The sequence below is a fragment of the Stigmatopora argus genome, chromosome 15, assembly GCF_051989625.1.
Source record: "Stigmatopora argus isolate UIUO_Sarg chromosome 15, RoL_Sarg_1.0, whole genome shotgun sequence".
NCBI lineage: Eukaryota > Metazoa > Chordata > Actinopteri > Syngnathiformes > Syngnathidae > Stigmatopora > Stigmatopora argus.
The window spans coordinates 7,124,441-7,140,037 of NC_135401.1; the positions used below are offsets into that span (position 1 = coordinate 7,124,441).

Below are 15,597 nucleotides of genomic sequence, written 5' to 3' on the forward strand. Positions count from 1 at the left end.
AAAAAATACTTACTATACTATGTCGTTTTTTAAGGAAAAAAAGCCTTACTATACTATGTCGTTTTTTTAAGAAAAAAGCCTTACTATACTATGTCGTTTTTTAAGAAAAAAAGCCTTACTATACTATGTCGTTTTTTTAAGAAAAAAGCCTTACTATACTATGTCGTTTTTTAAGAAAAAAAGCCTTACTATACTATGTCGTTTTTTTAAGAAAAAAGCCTTACTATACTATTTCGTTTTTTAAGAAAAAAGCCTTACTATACTATGTCGTTTTTAAGGGGGAAAAAAGCCTTACTATACTGTCATTTTTTAAGAAAAAAAGCCTTACTAAACGTTGTTGTTTTTAAAGAAAAAAAGCCTTACTATACTATGTCGTTTTTTAAGAAAAAAAGCCTTGCTATACTATGTCGTTTTTTACAAAAAAAGACTTACTATACTATGTCATTTTTTTACAAAAAAAAAGACTTACTATACTGTCGTTTTTTAAGGAAAAAAAGCCTTACTATACTATGTCGTTTTTTAAGAAAAAAAGCCTTACTATACTATGTCGTTTTTTAAAGAAAAAAGCCTTACCATACTATGTCCTTTTTTACAAAAAAAGACTTACTATACTATGTCGTTTTTTACAAAAAAAGACTTACTATACTATGTCGTTTTTTAAGGAAAAAAAGCCTTACTATACTATGTCGTTTTTTTAAGAAAAAACCCTTACTATACTATTTCGTTTTTTAAGAAAAAAGCCTTACTATACTATGTCGTTTTTTAAGGGGAAAAAAAGCCTTACTATACTATGTCATTTTTTAAGAAAAAAAGCCTTACTAAACTATGTCGTTTTTTACAAAAAAAGACTTACTATACTATGTCGTTTTTTTACAAAAAAAATACTTACTATACTATGTCGTTTTTTAAGGAAAAAAAGCCTTACTATACTATGTCGTTTTTAAGGGGGAAAAAAGCCTTACTATACTGTCATTTTTTAAGAAAAAAAGCCTTACTATACTATGTCGTTTTTTAAGAAAAAAAGCCTTCCTATACTATGTCGTTTTTTAAAGAAAAAGACTTACTATACTATGTCGTTTTTAAAAAAAAAAAAGCCTTACTATACTATGTCGTTTTTTTAAGAAAAAAAGCCTTACTATACTATGTCGTTTTTTAAAGAAAAAAGCCTTACCATACTATGTCATTTTTTAAAGAAAAAAGACTTACTATACTATGTCGTTTTTTACAAAAAAAACTTACTATACTATGTCGTTTTTTAAGAAAACAAAGACTTACTATACTATGTCGTTTTTTAAGAAAAAAAGCCTTACTATACTATGTCGTTTTTTACAAAAAAAACTTACTATACTATGTCGTTTTTTAAGAAAACAAAGACTTACTATACTATGTCGTTTTTTAAGAAAAAAAGCCTTACTATACTATGTCGTTTTTTTAAGAAAAAAGCCTTACTATACTATGTCGTTTTTTAAGAAAAAAAAGCCTTACTATACTATGTCGTTTTTTAAGAAAAAAAGCCTTACTATACTATGTCGTTTTTTAAAGAAAAAAGCCTTACCATACTATGTCATTTTTTACAAAAATAACTTACTATACTATGTCGTTTTTTAAGAAAAAAGCCTTACTATACATGGTCATTTTTAAAGAAAAAAGCCTTACAATACTATGTAGTTTTTTAAGAAAAAAAGCCTTACTATCCTGTTGTTTTTTAAGGGGAAAAAGCCTTCCTATACTATGTTGTTTTTTAAGGGGAAAAAAGCCTTACTATACTATGTCGTTTTTTAAGGGGAAAAAAGCCTTACTATACTATGTGCTTTTTAAAGAAAAAAGCCTTAGTATACATGGTCATTTTTAAAGAAAAAAAAAAGCCTTACTATACTATGTCGTTTTTTTTAAGAAAAAAGCCTTACTATACTATTTCGTTTTTTAAGAAAAAAGCCTTACTATACTATGTCGTTTTTTAAGGGGAAAAAAAGCCTTACTATACTATGTCATTTTTTAAGAAAAAAAGCCTTACTAAACTATGTCGTTTTTTAAAGAAAAAGACTTACTATACTATGTCGTTTTTTAAGAAAAAAAAAGCCTTACTATACTATGTCGTTTTTTTAAGAAAAAAAGCCTTACTATACTATGTCGTTTTTTAAAGAAAAAAGCCTTACCATACTATGTCATTTTTTACAAAAAAAGACTTACTATACTATGTCGTTTTTTACAAAAAAAACTTACTATACTATGTCGTTTTTTAAGAAAACAAAGACTTACTATACTATGTCGTTTTTTAAGAAAAAAAGCCTTACTATACTATGTCGTTTTTTTAAGAAAAAAGCCTTACTATACTATGTCGTTTTTTAAGAAAAAAAAGCCTTACTATACTATGTCGTTTTTTAAGAAAAAAAGCCTTACTATACTATGTCGTTTTTTAAAGAAAAAAGCCTTACCATACTATGTCATTTTTTACAAAAATAACTTACTATACTATGTCGTTTTTTAAGAAAAAAAGCCTTACTATACTATGTCGTTTTTTTAAGAAAAAAGCCTTACTATACTATGTCGTTTTTTAAGGGAGGAAAAAGCCTTACTATACTATGTCATTTTTTAAGAAAAAAAGCCTTACTAAACTATGTCGTTTTTTAAAGAAAAAAAGCCTTACTATACTATGTCGTTTTTTAAGAAAAAAAGCCTTCCTATACTATGTCGTTTTTTTACAAAAAAAGACTTACTATACTATGTCGTTTTTTTACAAAAAAAAGACTTACTATACTATGTCGGTTTTTAAGGAAAAAAGCCTTACTATACTATGTCGTTTTTTTTAAGAAAAAAGCCTTACTATACTATTTCGTTTTTTAAGAAAAAAAGCCTTACTAAACTATGTCATTTTTTAAAGAAAAAAAGCCTCACTATACTATGTCGTTTTTTAAGAAAAAAAGCCTTACTATACATGGTCATTTTTTAAGAAAAAAAAGCCTTACTATACTATGTCGTTTTTTAAGAAAAATAGCCTTACTATACCAAGTCGTTTTTTAAGAAAAAAGCCTTACTATACTGTGTGCTTTTTTAAGAAAAAAGCCTTACTATACTATGTCGTTTTTTAATGAAAAAAAGCCTTACTATACTATGTCGTTTTTTAAGGAAAAAAAGCCTTACCTAACTATGTCGTTTTTTAAGAAAAAAAAGCCTTACTATACTATGTCGTTTTTTAAGAAAAAAGCCTTACTATACATGGTCATTTTTAAAGAAAAAAGCCTTACAATACTATGTAGTTTTTTAAGGAAAAAAAGCCTTACCTAACTATGTCGTTTTTTAAGAAAAAAAAGCCTTACTATACTATGTCGTTTTTTAAGAAAAAAGCCTTACTATACATGGTCATTTTTAAAGAAAAAAGCCTTACAATACTATGTAGTTTTTTAAGAAAAAAAGCCTTACTATCCTGTTGTTTTTTAAGGGGAAAAAGCCTTCCTATACTATGTTGTTTTTAAGGGGAAAAAAGCCTTACTATACTATGTCGTTTTTTAAGAAAAAAAAGCCTTACTATACTATGTGCTTTTTAAAGAAAAAAGCCTTAGTATACATGGTCATTTTTAAAGAAAAAAAAAAGCCTTACTATACTATGTCGTTTTTTTTAAGAAAAAAGCCTTACTATACTATTTCGTTTTTTAAGAAAAAAGCCTTACTATACTATGTCGTTTTTTAAGGGGAAAAAAAGCCTTACTATACTATGTCATTTTTTAAGAAAAAAAGCCTTACTAAACTATGTCGTTTTTAAAGAAAAAGACTTACTATACTATGTCGTTTTTTAAGAAAAAAAAAGCCTTACTATACTATGTCGTTTTTTTAAGAAAAAAAGCCTTACTATACTATGTCGTTTTTTAAAGAAAAAAGCCTTACCATACTATGTCATTTTTTACAAAAACTACTATGTCGTTTTTTACAAAAAAAACTTACTATACTATGTCGTTTTTTAAGAAAACAAAGACTTACTATACTATGTCGTTTTTTAAGAAAAAAAGCCTTACTATACTATGTCGTTTTTTTAAGAAAAAAGCCTTACTATACTATGTCGTTTTTTTAAGAAAAAAAGCCTTACTATACTATGTCGTTTTTTAAAGAAAAAAGCCTTACCATACTATGTCATTTTTTACAAAAAAAGCCTTACCTAACTATGTCGTTTTTTAAGAAAAAAAAGCCTTACTATACTATGTCGTTTTTTAAGAAAAAAGCCTTACTATACATGGTCATTTTTAAAGAAAAAAGCCTTCCTATACTATGTTGTTTTTTAAGGGGAAAAAAGCCTTACTATACTATGTCGTTTTTTAAGAAAAAAAAGCCTTACTATACTATGTGCTTTTTAAAGAAAAAAGCCTTAGTATACATGGTCATTTTTAAAGAAAAAAAAAAGCCTTACTATACTATGTCGTTTTTTTTAAGAAAAAAGCCTTACTATACTATTTCGTTTTTTAAGAAAAAAGCCTTACTATACTATGTCGTTTTTTAAGGGGAAAAAAAGCCTTACTATACTATGTCATTTTTTAAGAAAAAAAGACTTACTATACTATGTCGTTTTTAAAGAAAAAGACTTACTATACTATGTCGTTTTTTAAGAAAAAAGCCTTACTATACTATGTCGTTTTTTTAAGAAAAAAGCCTTACTATACTATGTCGTTTTTTAAAGAAAAAAGCCTTACCATACTATGTCCTTTTTTACAAAAAAAGACTTACTATACTATGTCGTTTTTTACAAAAAAAGACTTACTATACTATGTCGTTTTTTTACAAAAAAAATACTTACTATACTATGTCGTTTTTTAAGGAAAAAAGCCTTACTATACTATGTCGTTTTTAAGGGGGAAAAAAGCCTTACTATACTGTCATTTTTTAAGAAAAAAAGCCTTACTATACTATGTCGTTTTTTAAGAAAAAAAGCCTTCCTATACTATGTCGTTTTTTACAAAAAAAGACTTACTATACTATGTCGTTTTTTTACAAAAAAAGACTTACTATACTGTCGTTTTTTAAGGATAAAAAGCCTTACTATACTATGTCGTTTTTTAAGAAAAAAAGCCTTACTATACTATGTCGTTTTTTAAAGAAAAAAGCCTTACCATACTATGTCCTTTTTTACAAAAAAAGACTTACTATACTATGTCGTTTTTTACAAAAAAAGACTTACTATACTATGTCGTTTTTTAAGGAAAAAAAGCCTTACTATACTATGTCGTTTTTTTAAGAAAAAAGCCTTACTATACTATTTCGTTTTTTAAGAAAAAAGCCTTACTATACTATGTCGTTTTTTAAGGGGAAAAAAAGCCTTACTATACTATGTCATTTTTTAAGAAAAAAAGCCTTACTAAACTATGTCGTTTTTTACAAAAAAAGACTTACTATACTATGTCGTTTTTTTACAAAAAAAATACTTACTATACTATGTCGTTTTTTAAGGAAAAAAAGCCTTACTATACTATGTCGTTTTTAAGGGGGAAAAAAGCCTTACTATACTGTCATTTTTTAAGAAAAAAAGCCTTACTATACTATGTCGTTTTTTAAGAAAAAAAGCCTTCCTATACTATGTCGTTTTTTAAAGAAAAAGACTTACTATACTATGTCGTTTTAAAAAAAAAAAAAGCCTTACTATACTATGTCGTTTTTTTAAGAAAAAAAGCCTTACTATACTATGTCGTTTTTTAAAGAAAAAAGCCTTACCATACTATGTCATTTTTTAAAGAAAAAAGACTTACTATACTATGTCGTTTTTTACAAAAAAAACTTACTATACTATGTCGTTTTTTAAGAAAACAAAGACTTACTATACTATGTCGTTTTTTAAGAAAAAAAGCCTTACTATACTATGTGGTTTTTTTAAGAAAAAAGCCTTACTATACTATTTCGTTTTTTAAGAAAAAAGCCTTACTATACTATGTCGTTTTTTTAAGAAAAAAGCCTTACTATACTATGTCGTTTTTTAAAGAAAAAAGCCTTACCATACTATGTCATTTTTTACAAAAAAAGACTTACTATACTATGTCGTTTTTTACAAAAAAAACTTACTATACTATGTCGTTTTTTAAGAAAACAAAGACTTACTATACTATGTCGTTTTTTAAGAAAAAAAGCCTTACTATACTATGTCGTTTTTTTAAGAAAAAAGCCTTACTATACTATGTCGTTTTTTTAAGAAAAAAAGCCTTACTATACTATGTCGTTTTTTAAAGAAAAAAGCCTTACCATACTATGTCATTTTTTACAAAAAAAGCCTTACCTAACTATGTCGTTTTTTAAGAAAAAAAAGCCTTACTATACTATGTCGTTTTTTAAGAAAAAAGCCTTACTATACATGGTCATTTTTAAAGAAAAAAGCCTTCCTATACTATGTTGTTTTTTAAGGGGAAAAAAGCCTTACTATACTATGTCGTTTTTTAAGAAAAAAAGCCTTGCTATACTATGTCGTTTTTTACAAAAAAAGACTTACTATACTATGTCATTTTTTTACAAAAAAAAAGCCTTACTATACTGTCGTTTTTTAAGGAAAAAAAGCCTTACTATACTATGTCGTTTTTTAAGAAAAAAAGCCTTACTATACTATGTCGTTTTTTAAAGAAAAAAGCCTTACCATACTATGTCCTTTTTTACAAAAAAAGACTTACTATACTATGTTGTTTTTTACAAAAAAAGACTTACTATACTATGTCGTTTTTTTAAGAAAAAAGCCTTACTATACTATTTCGTTTTTTAAGAAAAAAGCCTTACTATACTATGTCGTTTTTTAAGGGGAAAAAAGCCTTACTAAACTATGTCGTTTTTTACAAAAAAAGACTTACTATACTATGTCGTTTTTTTACAAAAAAAATACTTACTATACTATGTCGTTTTTTAAGGAAAAAAAGCCTTACTATACTATGTCGTTTTTAAGGGGGAAAAAAGCCTTACTATACTGTCATTTTTTAAGAAAAAAAGCCTTACTATACTATGTCGTTTTTTAAGAAAAAAAGCCTTCCTATACTATGTCGTTTTTTAAAGAAAAAGACTTACTATACTATGTCGTTTTTAAAAAAAAAAAAAGCCTTACTATACTATGTCGTTTTTTTAAGAAAAAAAGCCTTACTATACTATGTCGTTTTTTAAAGAAAAAAGCCTTACCATACTATGTCATTTTTTAAAGAAAAAAGACTTACTATACTATGTCGTTTTTTACAAAAAAAACTTACTATACTATGTCGTTTTTTAAGAAAACAAAGACTTACTATACTATGTCGTTTTTTAAGAAAAAAAGCCTTACTATACTATGTCGTTTTTTAAGAAAAAAAGCCTTACTATACTATGTCGTTTTTTTAAGAAAAAAGCCTTACTATACTATTTCGTTTTTTAAGAAAAAAGCCTTACTATACTATGTCGTTTTTTTAAGAAAAAAGCCTTACTATACCATTTCGTTTTTTAAGAAAAAAGCCTTACTATACTATGTCGTTTTTTAAGGGGGAAAAAAGCCTTACTATACTGTCATTTTTTAAGAAAAAAAGCCTTACTAAACGATGTTGTTTTTAAAGAAAAAAAGCCTTACTATACTATGTCGTTTTTTAAGAAAAAAAAGCCTTCCTATACTATGTCGTTTTTTACAAAAAAAGACTTACTATACTATGTCGTTTTTTTACAAAAAAAGACTTACTATACTGTCGTTTTTTAAGGATAAAAAGCCTTACTATACTATGTCGTTTTTTAAGAAAAAAAGCCTTACTATACTATGTCGTTTTTTAAAGAAAAAAGCCTTACCATACTATGTCCTTTTTTACAAAAAAAGACTTACTATACTATGTCGTTTTTTACAAAAAAAGACTTACTATACTATGTCGTTTTTTTACAAAAAAAATACTTACTATACTATGTCGTTTTTTAAGGAAAAAAAGCCTTACTATACTATGTCGTTTTTTTAAGAAAAAAGCCTTACTATACTATGTCGTTTTTTAAAGAAAAAAGCCTTACCATACTATGTCCTTTTTTACAAAAAAGACTTACTATACTATGTCGTTTTTTACAAAAAAAGACTTACTATACTATGTCGTTTTTTTACAAAAAAAATACTTACTATACTATGTCGTTTTTTAAGGAAAAAAAGCCTTACTATACTATGTCGTTTTTTTAAGAAAAAAGCCTTACTATACTATGTCGTTTTTTAAGAAAAAAAGCCTTACTATACTATGTCGTTTTTTTAAGAAAAAAGCCTTACTATACTATGTCGTTTTTTAAGAAAAAAAGCCTTACTATACTATGTCGTTTTTTTAAGAAAAAAGCCTTACTATACTATTTCGTTTTTTAAGAAAAAAGCCTTACTATACTATGTCGTTTTTAAGGGGGAAAAAAGCCTTACTATACTGTCATTTTTTAAGAAAAAAAGCCTTACTAAACGTTGTTGTTTTTAAAGAAAAAAAGCCTTACTATACTATGTCGTTTTTTAAGAAAAAAAGCCTTGCTATACTATGTCGTTTTTTACAAAAAAAGACTTACTATACTATGTCATTTTTTTACAAAAAAAAAGACTTACTATACTGTCGTTTTTTAAGGAAAAAAAGCCTTACTATACTATGTCGTTTTTTAAGAAAAAAAGCCTTACTATACTATGTCGTTTTTTAAAGAAAAAAGCCTTACCATACTATGTCCTTTTTTACAAAAAAAGACTTACTATACTATGTCGTTTTTTACAAAAAAAGACTTACTATACTATGTCGTTTTTTAAGGAAAAAAAGCCTTACTATACTATGTCGTTTTTTTAAGAAAAAACCCTTACTATACTATTTCGTTTTTTAAGAAAAAAGCCTTACTATACTATGTCGTTTTTTAAGGGGAAAAAAAGCCTTACTATACTATGTCATTTTTTAAGAAAAAAAGCCTTACTAAACTATGTCGTTTTTTACAAAAAAAGACTTACTATACTATGTCGTTTTTTTACAAAAAAAATACTTACTATACTATGTCGTTTTTTAAGGAAAAAAAGCCTTACTATACTATGTCGTTTTTAAGGGGGAAAAAAGCCTTACTATACTGTCATTTTTTAAGAAAAAAAGCCTTACTATACTATGTCGTTTTTTAAGAAAAAAAGCCTTCCTATACTATGTCGTTTTTTAAAGAAAAAGACTTACTATACTATGTCGTTTTTAAAAAAAAAAAAGCCTTACTATACTATGTCGTTTTTTTAAGAAAAAAAGCCTTACTATACTATGTCGTTTTTTAAAGAAAAAAGCCTTACCATACTATGTCATTTTTTAAAGAAAAAAGACTTACTATACTATGTCGTTTTTTACAAAAAAAACTTACTATACTATGTCGTTTTTTAAGAAAACAAAGACTTACTATACTATGTCGTTTTTTAAGAAAAAAAGCCTTACTATACTATGTCGTTTTTTTAAGAAAAAAGCCTTACTATACTATTTCGTTTTTTAAGAAAAAAGCCTTACTATACTATGTCGTTTTTTTAAGAAAAAAGCCTTACTATACTATTTCGTTTTTTAAGAAAAAAGCCTTACTATACTATGTCGTTTTTTAAGGGGGAAAAAAGCCTTACTATACTGTCATTTTTTAAGAAAAAAAGCCTTACTAAACGATGTTGTTTTTAAAGAATAAAAGCCTTACTATACTATGTCGTTTTTTAAGAAAAAAAAGCCTTCCTATACTATGTCGTTTTTTACAAAAAAAGACTTACTATACTATGTCGTTTTTTTACAAAAAAAGACTTACTATACTGTCGTTTTTTAAGGATAAAAAGCCTTACTATACTATGTCGTTTTTTAAGAAAAAAAGCCTTACTATACTATGTCGTTTTTTAAAGAAAAAAGCCTTACCATACTATGTCCTTTTTTACAAAAAAAGACTTACTATACTATGTCGTTTTTTACAAAAAAAGACTTACTATACTATGTCGTTTTTTTACAAAAAAAATACTTACTATACTATGTCGTTTTTTAAGGAAAAAAAGCCTTACTATACTATGTCGTTTTTTTAAGAAAAAAGCCTTACTATACTATGTCGTTTTTTAAAGAAAAAAGCCTTACCATACTATGTCCTTTTTTACAAAAAAAGACTTACTATACTATGTCGTTTTTTACAAAAAAAGACTTACTATACTATGTCGTTTTTTTACAAAAAAAATACTTACTATACTATGTCGTTTTTTAAGGAAAAAAAGCCTTACTATACTATGTCGTTTTTTTAAGAAAAAAGCCTTACTATACTATGTCGTTTTTTAAGAAAAAAAGCCTTACTATACTATGTCGTTTTTTTAAGAAAAAAGCCTTACTATACTATGTCGTTTTTTAAGAAAAAAAGCCTTACTATACTATGTCGTTTTTTTAAGAAAAAAGCCTTACTATACTATTTCGTTTTTTAAGAAAAAAGCCTTACTATACTATGTCGTTTTTAAGGGGGAAAAAAGCCTTACTATACTGTCATTTTTTAAGAAAAAAAGCCTTACTAAACGTTGTTGTTTTTAAAGAAAAAAAGCCTTACTATACTATGTCGTTTTTTAAGAAAAAAAGCCTTGCTATACTATGTCGTTTTTTACAAAAAAAGACTTACTATACTATGTCATTTTTTTACAAAAAAAAGACTTACTATACTGTCGTTTTTTAAGGAAAAAAAGCCTTACTATACTATGTCGTTTTTTAAGAAAAAAAGCCTTACTATACTATGTCGTTTTTTAAAGAAAAAAGCCTTACCATACTATGTCCTTTTTTACAAAAAAAGACTTACTATACTATGTCGTTTTTTACAAAAAAAGACTTACTATACTATGTCGTTTTTTTACAAAAAAAATACTTACTATACTATGTCGTTTTTTAAGGAAAAAAAGCCTTACTATACTATGTCGTTTTTTAAGAAAAAAGCCTTACTATACTATTTCGTTTTTTAAGAAAAAAAGCCTTACTATACATGGTCATTTTTTAAGAAAAAAAAGCCTTACTATACTATGTCGTTTTTAAGAAAAAAAGCCTTACTATACTATGCCGTTTTTTTTTTTTAAAGCCTTACTATACTATGTCCTTTTTTAAGAAAAAAAGCCTTACCATACTATGTCGTTTTTTTAAAAAAAAGCCTTACCATACTATGTCGTTTAAAAAAAAAAAAGCCTTACTATACTATGTCGTTTTTTAAGAAAAAAAGCCTTACTATACTATGTCGTTTTTAAGAATAAAAAGCCTTACTATACTATACAGTTTTTTATGAAAAAATAACCTTACTATACCATGTAGTTTTAGGCTTAGTTTTAGTTTTAGTTTTAGGTTGAGGTTTAGGCTTAGACCTTACTATACTATGTAATTTTTAAGAAAAAAGCCTTACATAGTTGATAGGTTCACCAATAGGCATTCCCAAATGCTTGCACAAATAAAGAGACAAGACAATCTTCTGGATTTTTCTTGCAAAGAGAAATTAAACCGACCCAGGTTCGTTCGTTCTGGCGTCACACGCTTCTTTTCCTTGTTTATTAACTTCAAGGACCCTAGTTACAATGGACGTCGCAACTCTCAAGGGAGGGGTAGGAAACAGAAGTGAGACGTCAAATAGTCAAAACAAATGAAGGTCGTGTGCAGCCGAAGGATCTTCTCCATATTTCAGCAGTCCAAGTGGATTCCGCTTCCCTTATGTTCAGTCTAATTAAGGAGCAAAGCCTTTACTTTGTTGCAAGCAGACATTTTAGATGTAGTAAGCGAAGCACTTTCTTCATTGCAATCAAATATATAATAATGTAAGACTAATAACCCTAACAATAGTCTTTTTTTTAAGAAAATGCCTTAGTATACACGGTCATGTTTTTAAGAAAATGCCTTACTATACATAGTCATTTTTTTAAAGAAAAATGCCTTACTATACATGGTCTTTTTTAAAGAAAAATGCCTTAGTATACACGGTCATTTTTTAAGAAAAATGCCTTACTATACATGGTCATTTTTTAAAGAAAAATGCCTCACTATACATGGTCATTTTTTAAGAAAAAAGCCTTACTATACATAGTCCTTTTTTTAAATGACTTACTATACATAGTCATTTTTTAAATGACTTACTATAAATAGTCCTTTTTAAGAAAAATGCTTTACTACCTTAAAGGGCAATTTGTGGGAATTTAGCATGCTATAATGACTTCTGTTTCTCTTATAACTTCTGCTTTATGGGAAAAAAAAGAATAGGCAACTTTGTTACTTATTACTTTTCCTGTCTATGATGTCATATTTTTCTGTCTCTTCCTTCCTTCTGCCTACGCCTACTTGGCTGACATCTTGTTGCCTTCTGCTCAGTGGAGGTCAGAAAACTACCTAGTTAACTATCAATTTCAATGTATTAGGTGAATCTAAATGCAGTTCTTTGGCCAATGTTCAGGAAGCTGTCTGTCAAGATGTGCCATTCTAACCTTGCACAGCATGCTGACGTTTGAGTCTATGCAAAGCTAGTGTCCAAAATAAAATGTAAAACCCTCTTTTTGTCTACAGTCACTGGAAAGCACTCGCAGAATGCTGCAAATGGCTGAGGAGGTGAGACGAGCATCCATTTACGCTTTAATAAAAGAAAGAAAGAAAACACGAGTGTCCTGGTTAACAAAGCTCTGATTTATGCTGTTTGCAGAGCAAAGAAACTGGTGTCAAAACCATGGTGATGTTGGACCAGCAAGGAGGTGTGTATGCCAAAACTGTCTGGTTTGGAAAAACAAAAGTGGATATTTGTACATATTTTTAAAGTACTGGGGGGAAATTCTGTTTAGCAAGTTAGGTATACTTTTTTATGCCACTCTAGCAGGTGAAAAAACATTTTTATGTTGATCCGCGGCAAGCACTTTGTGGCTGTTTCTTTCGGCAAATGTCGGCCAAGAAATTTCTTCACGCGGTGTGGCGTGCTGTCGTTTCAGAACAGCTCCATCGCGTGGAAGACGGCATGGAGCAGATTAACCAAGACATGAGACTGGCTGAGAAGAACCTTACAGACCTCTCCAAATGCTGCGGAATGTGTGTCTGCCCGTGTAACAGGTACACGCATTAGACACAGGTTTTCTGAAATAGATAGACGTCTAATTCTGAGAATCATCTTTATTGTGCAGGGTGTCATCCATCGAGAATGAATCGCGGTACAAGCGCACGTGGGGCATTGGGGCAGGGCTTGATGGTGAAGGCAATGATAGTGTTCCCAAAGTTGTCTCTAAGCAGCCGGGGGCCATTCGCAACGGTCAGCCCAGTCAGGCTCAGGCGCCACCACCAAACGGACCTTACCTTAAGAGGTGAGAGTTAAAACTTCAAAAAAAAAGTCACTTAGGGGAAAAACGGAACGGAAAAGCAATAAACAAAACAACTTTGCAGGATAACCAACGACGCCCGCGAGGACGAGATGGAGGATAATCTGAACGCAGTCGGCGGCATCATTGGAAATCTAAAATCCATGGCGATGGACATGGGCGATGAGATCGACAAGCAGAACAAACAGATTGATCGGATCAATGACAAGGTAGGAACAACTAAAGACGGGTTAAAAAAAGAACAGACGTAGAGCAGCTATGTGATGTTAACTAGCCTCTGTTCTCCTAGGCGGACATGAACAAAGTACGCATCGATGAAGCCAATCAAAGAGCCACCAAGCTCATCAACTGATACAGCAACACATGCGCACACATACAGCCGTGCAAAAACAGTCATCTTGCTGAACAGAGCGCCAATTCAAAGAGTTAAAGGACCAATTAAAAAAAAAATAGACTTTTTTTTCCAAAACGGCCATCGCCTTATACCAAAATCCATTGGATTATAGAAGTTTTAATCCTAAAAATGGCCCTTTAAATGTGTCCTTAACCTATTGGCCTATGTGTAATTATTATTGTATGTGTATTTTTTTCAACGATGCGTCTATTTAATTTTTCTTTAAAGCAGAGCTGTGAATAAAATCATCCCTCCCCTTTACATTTCTAACGATGTTAATTATTCACCATCAAAGCCGAATACAATGTAAATATCTGTCAGCAGGTCTTGTAATGCTGTAAATAGGTTCACTTAGTACTTAGTCTAAACTGAAATAAATCTCTTCTAGGTACTTGGTATCTGTTTAATGCAATTTTATTGGACATCATTTGGAAGGAGTCATGAACTGAGAACCATATCAGAACAATAAGTTTAATTTTTGTGAAATTGAACCTTACAAGAAAGTTTAAAGCTATAAGAAAAAAAGAAAATCACATAAAGTTGTCCTTTGAGAGAATGTAGAAAATCCCAACAGATGCAAAAATTTGATGCCGGATCAATGCATTTATTTGCCTTTAAATTATTTCTCCAAAAACATGACTATTCTGCCTAGATTACAATAAAGAATATTTTGGGAGCACAAACAGTTTGAAAGAATGAGTAAAATAGCTGTAAGATTGTCATAGAAATTTTTGAAAAACTTAATGTGCGGGCCAAAGATTCTGGGTGTATCCACCCCCCTTGCGGACTGGCTCACTACTATTCAATAGAAGGAGGTGACAAGAAATGACTGCAGGTCTCGAATCCACTAACCTTTGCATGGTAAGCAATCAATCTCCTATTTGAGCTCTCTAACATGCCACGGACTAACCCACTGCTATTCTATTCTTTTTCAGCTGACAAGTTGGATGATGCCGAAGCTCGAACAAACCCCGTCGCATGGTTAGCGGGCGCACTCCCATGTGAGCTAAGTGCCCAACCCAACTCCCTACTATGCCATGGACCGACCCTCTACTATGTTTTTTTCAGATGATAAATTAGACGATCCCGAGGCTTGAACCAACCACCTGTCGCATGGTAAGTGGGTGCTCTCCCATGTGAGCGAAGTGCCCAACCCACCTAACATTCCACACTGACCCACTATTCCATTCTTTTTCAGCTGACAAGTTAGACGATGTCAAGACGCGGACCAACTGTATTTTGCATGGTAAGCGTGCGCTCTCATGTGACCTAAGTGACCAACCCACCACCTTACTTTGCCACGGACCGACCCTATACTATCGTATGTTTTTTCAGATGACAAGGCCTGAACCAACCACCTGTCGCATGGTAAGTGGGCGCTCTCCCATGTGCCCATCCCACCTCTCTAACATTCCACGAACTGACCCACTACTATTCTATTCTTTTTCAGCTGACAAGTTACACGATGCCGAGACTCGACTCAACTATCTTTCGCATGGTAAGCGGGCGCTCTCCCAATGTGAGCCAAGTGGCCAACCCACCTCCCTACTTTGCCACGGACCGACTATCCTATCCTATGTTTTTTCAGTGCCCAACCCACCACCTTTGCCACGGACTGACCCTCTACACCCAGAATCATGGTGTTCCCCCACGCCTCCGGTTTTACCAATTCTGGGAGTCCTCGCCGAAGCAGTGGCCAACCGATCGCAGGGTAAACTCCACACAGGACCGACCGGAATTTGCACAGTACCATTACAGTTCACAACCATTGTGTGAGGGCGCCTAAAGAATAGAATAACACATGTCATACGTGGCAACTCCCAAAATACTATAATTCTTTGGTTGAGTGTGAATTGTAAAGAGCGTTCCTGTGCGGCAAAGAGACAACGAGAGAAAAAAAGCGTGTAAACACAAGCAGAAGAACCAATGTTAATACTACTATGATACAAAA

At 30.0% G+C, this 15,597-nt stretch overlaps 2 protein-coding genes across 6 annotated transcripts in view; one reads left to right on the top strand and one right to left on the bottom strand.

Moving 5' to 3' along the window:
- snap23.1 (synaptosome associated protein 23.1) overlaps positions 1-14,037 on the top strand; it is a 37,770-nt gene extending 23,733 nt beyond the window's left edge. For all 3 annotated transcript variants that reach the window (XM_077620539.1, XM_077620538.1, XM_077620536.1), the window contains 6 exons: positions 12,459-12,500; positions 12,592-12,640; positions 12,872-12,989; positions 13,061-13,237; positions 13,317-13,461; positions 13,542-14,037. In XM_077620539.1, the coding sequence (XP_077476665.1) occupies positions 12,459-12,500; positions 12,592-12,640; positions 12,872-12,989; positions 13,061-13,237; positions 13,317-13,461; positions 13,542-13,604 (594 nt within the window). In that variant the 3' untranslated portion in view covers positions 13,605-14,037. The remainder of the gene's footprint in view (positions 1-12,458; positions 12,501-12,591; positions 12,641-12,871; positions 12,990-13,060; positions 13,238-13,316; positions 13,462-13,541) is intronic.
- Positions 14,038-14,103: 66 nt separating this feature from the next.
- sptb (spectrin, beta, erythrocytic) overlaps positions 14,104-15,597 on the bottom strand; it is a 31,672-nt gene continuing 30,178 nt past the window's right edge. For all 3 annotated transcript variants that reach the window (XM_077620535.1, XM_077620534.1, XM_077620533.1), the window contains one exon: positions 14,104-15,597. This exon is cut by the window's right edge and continues 251 nt beyond it. The gene's annotated coding sequence lies outside the window, so the exon portion shown is untranslated.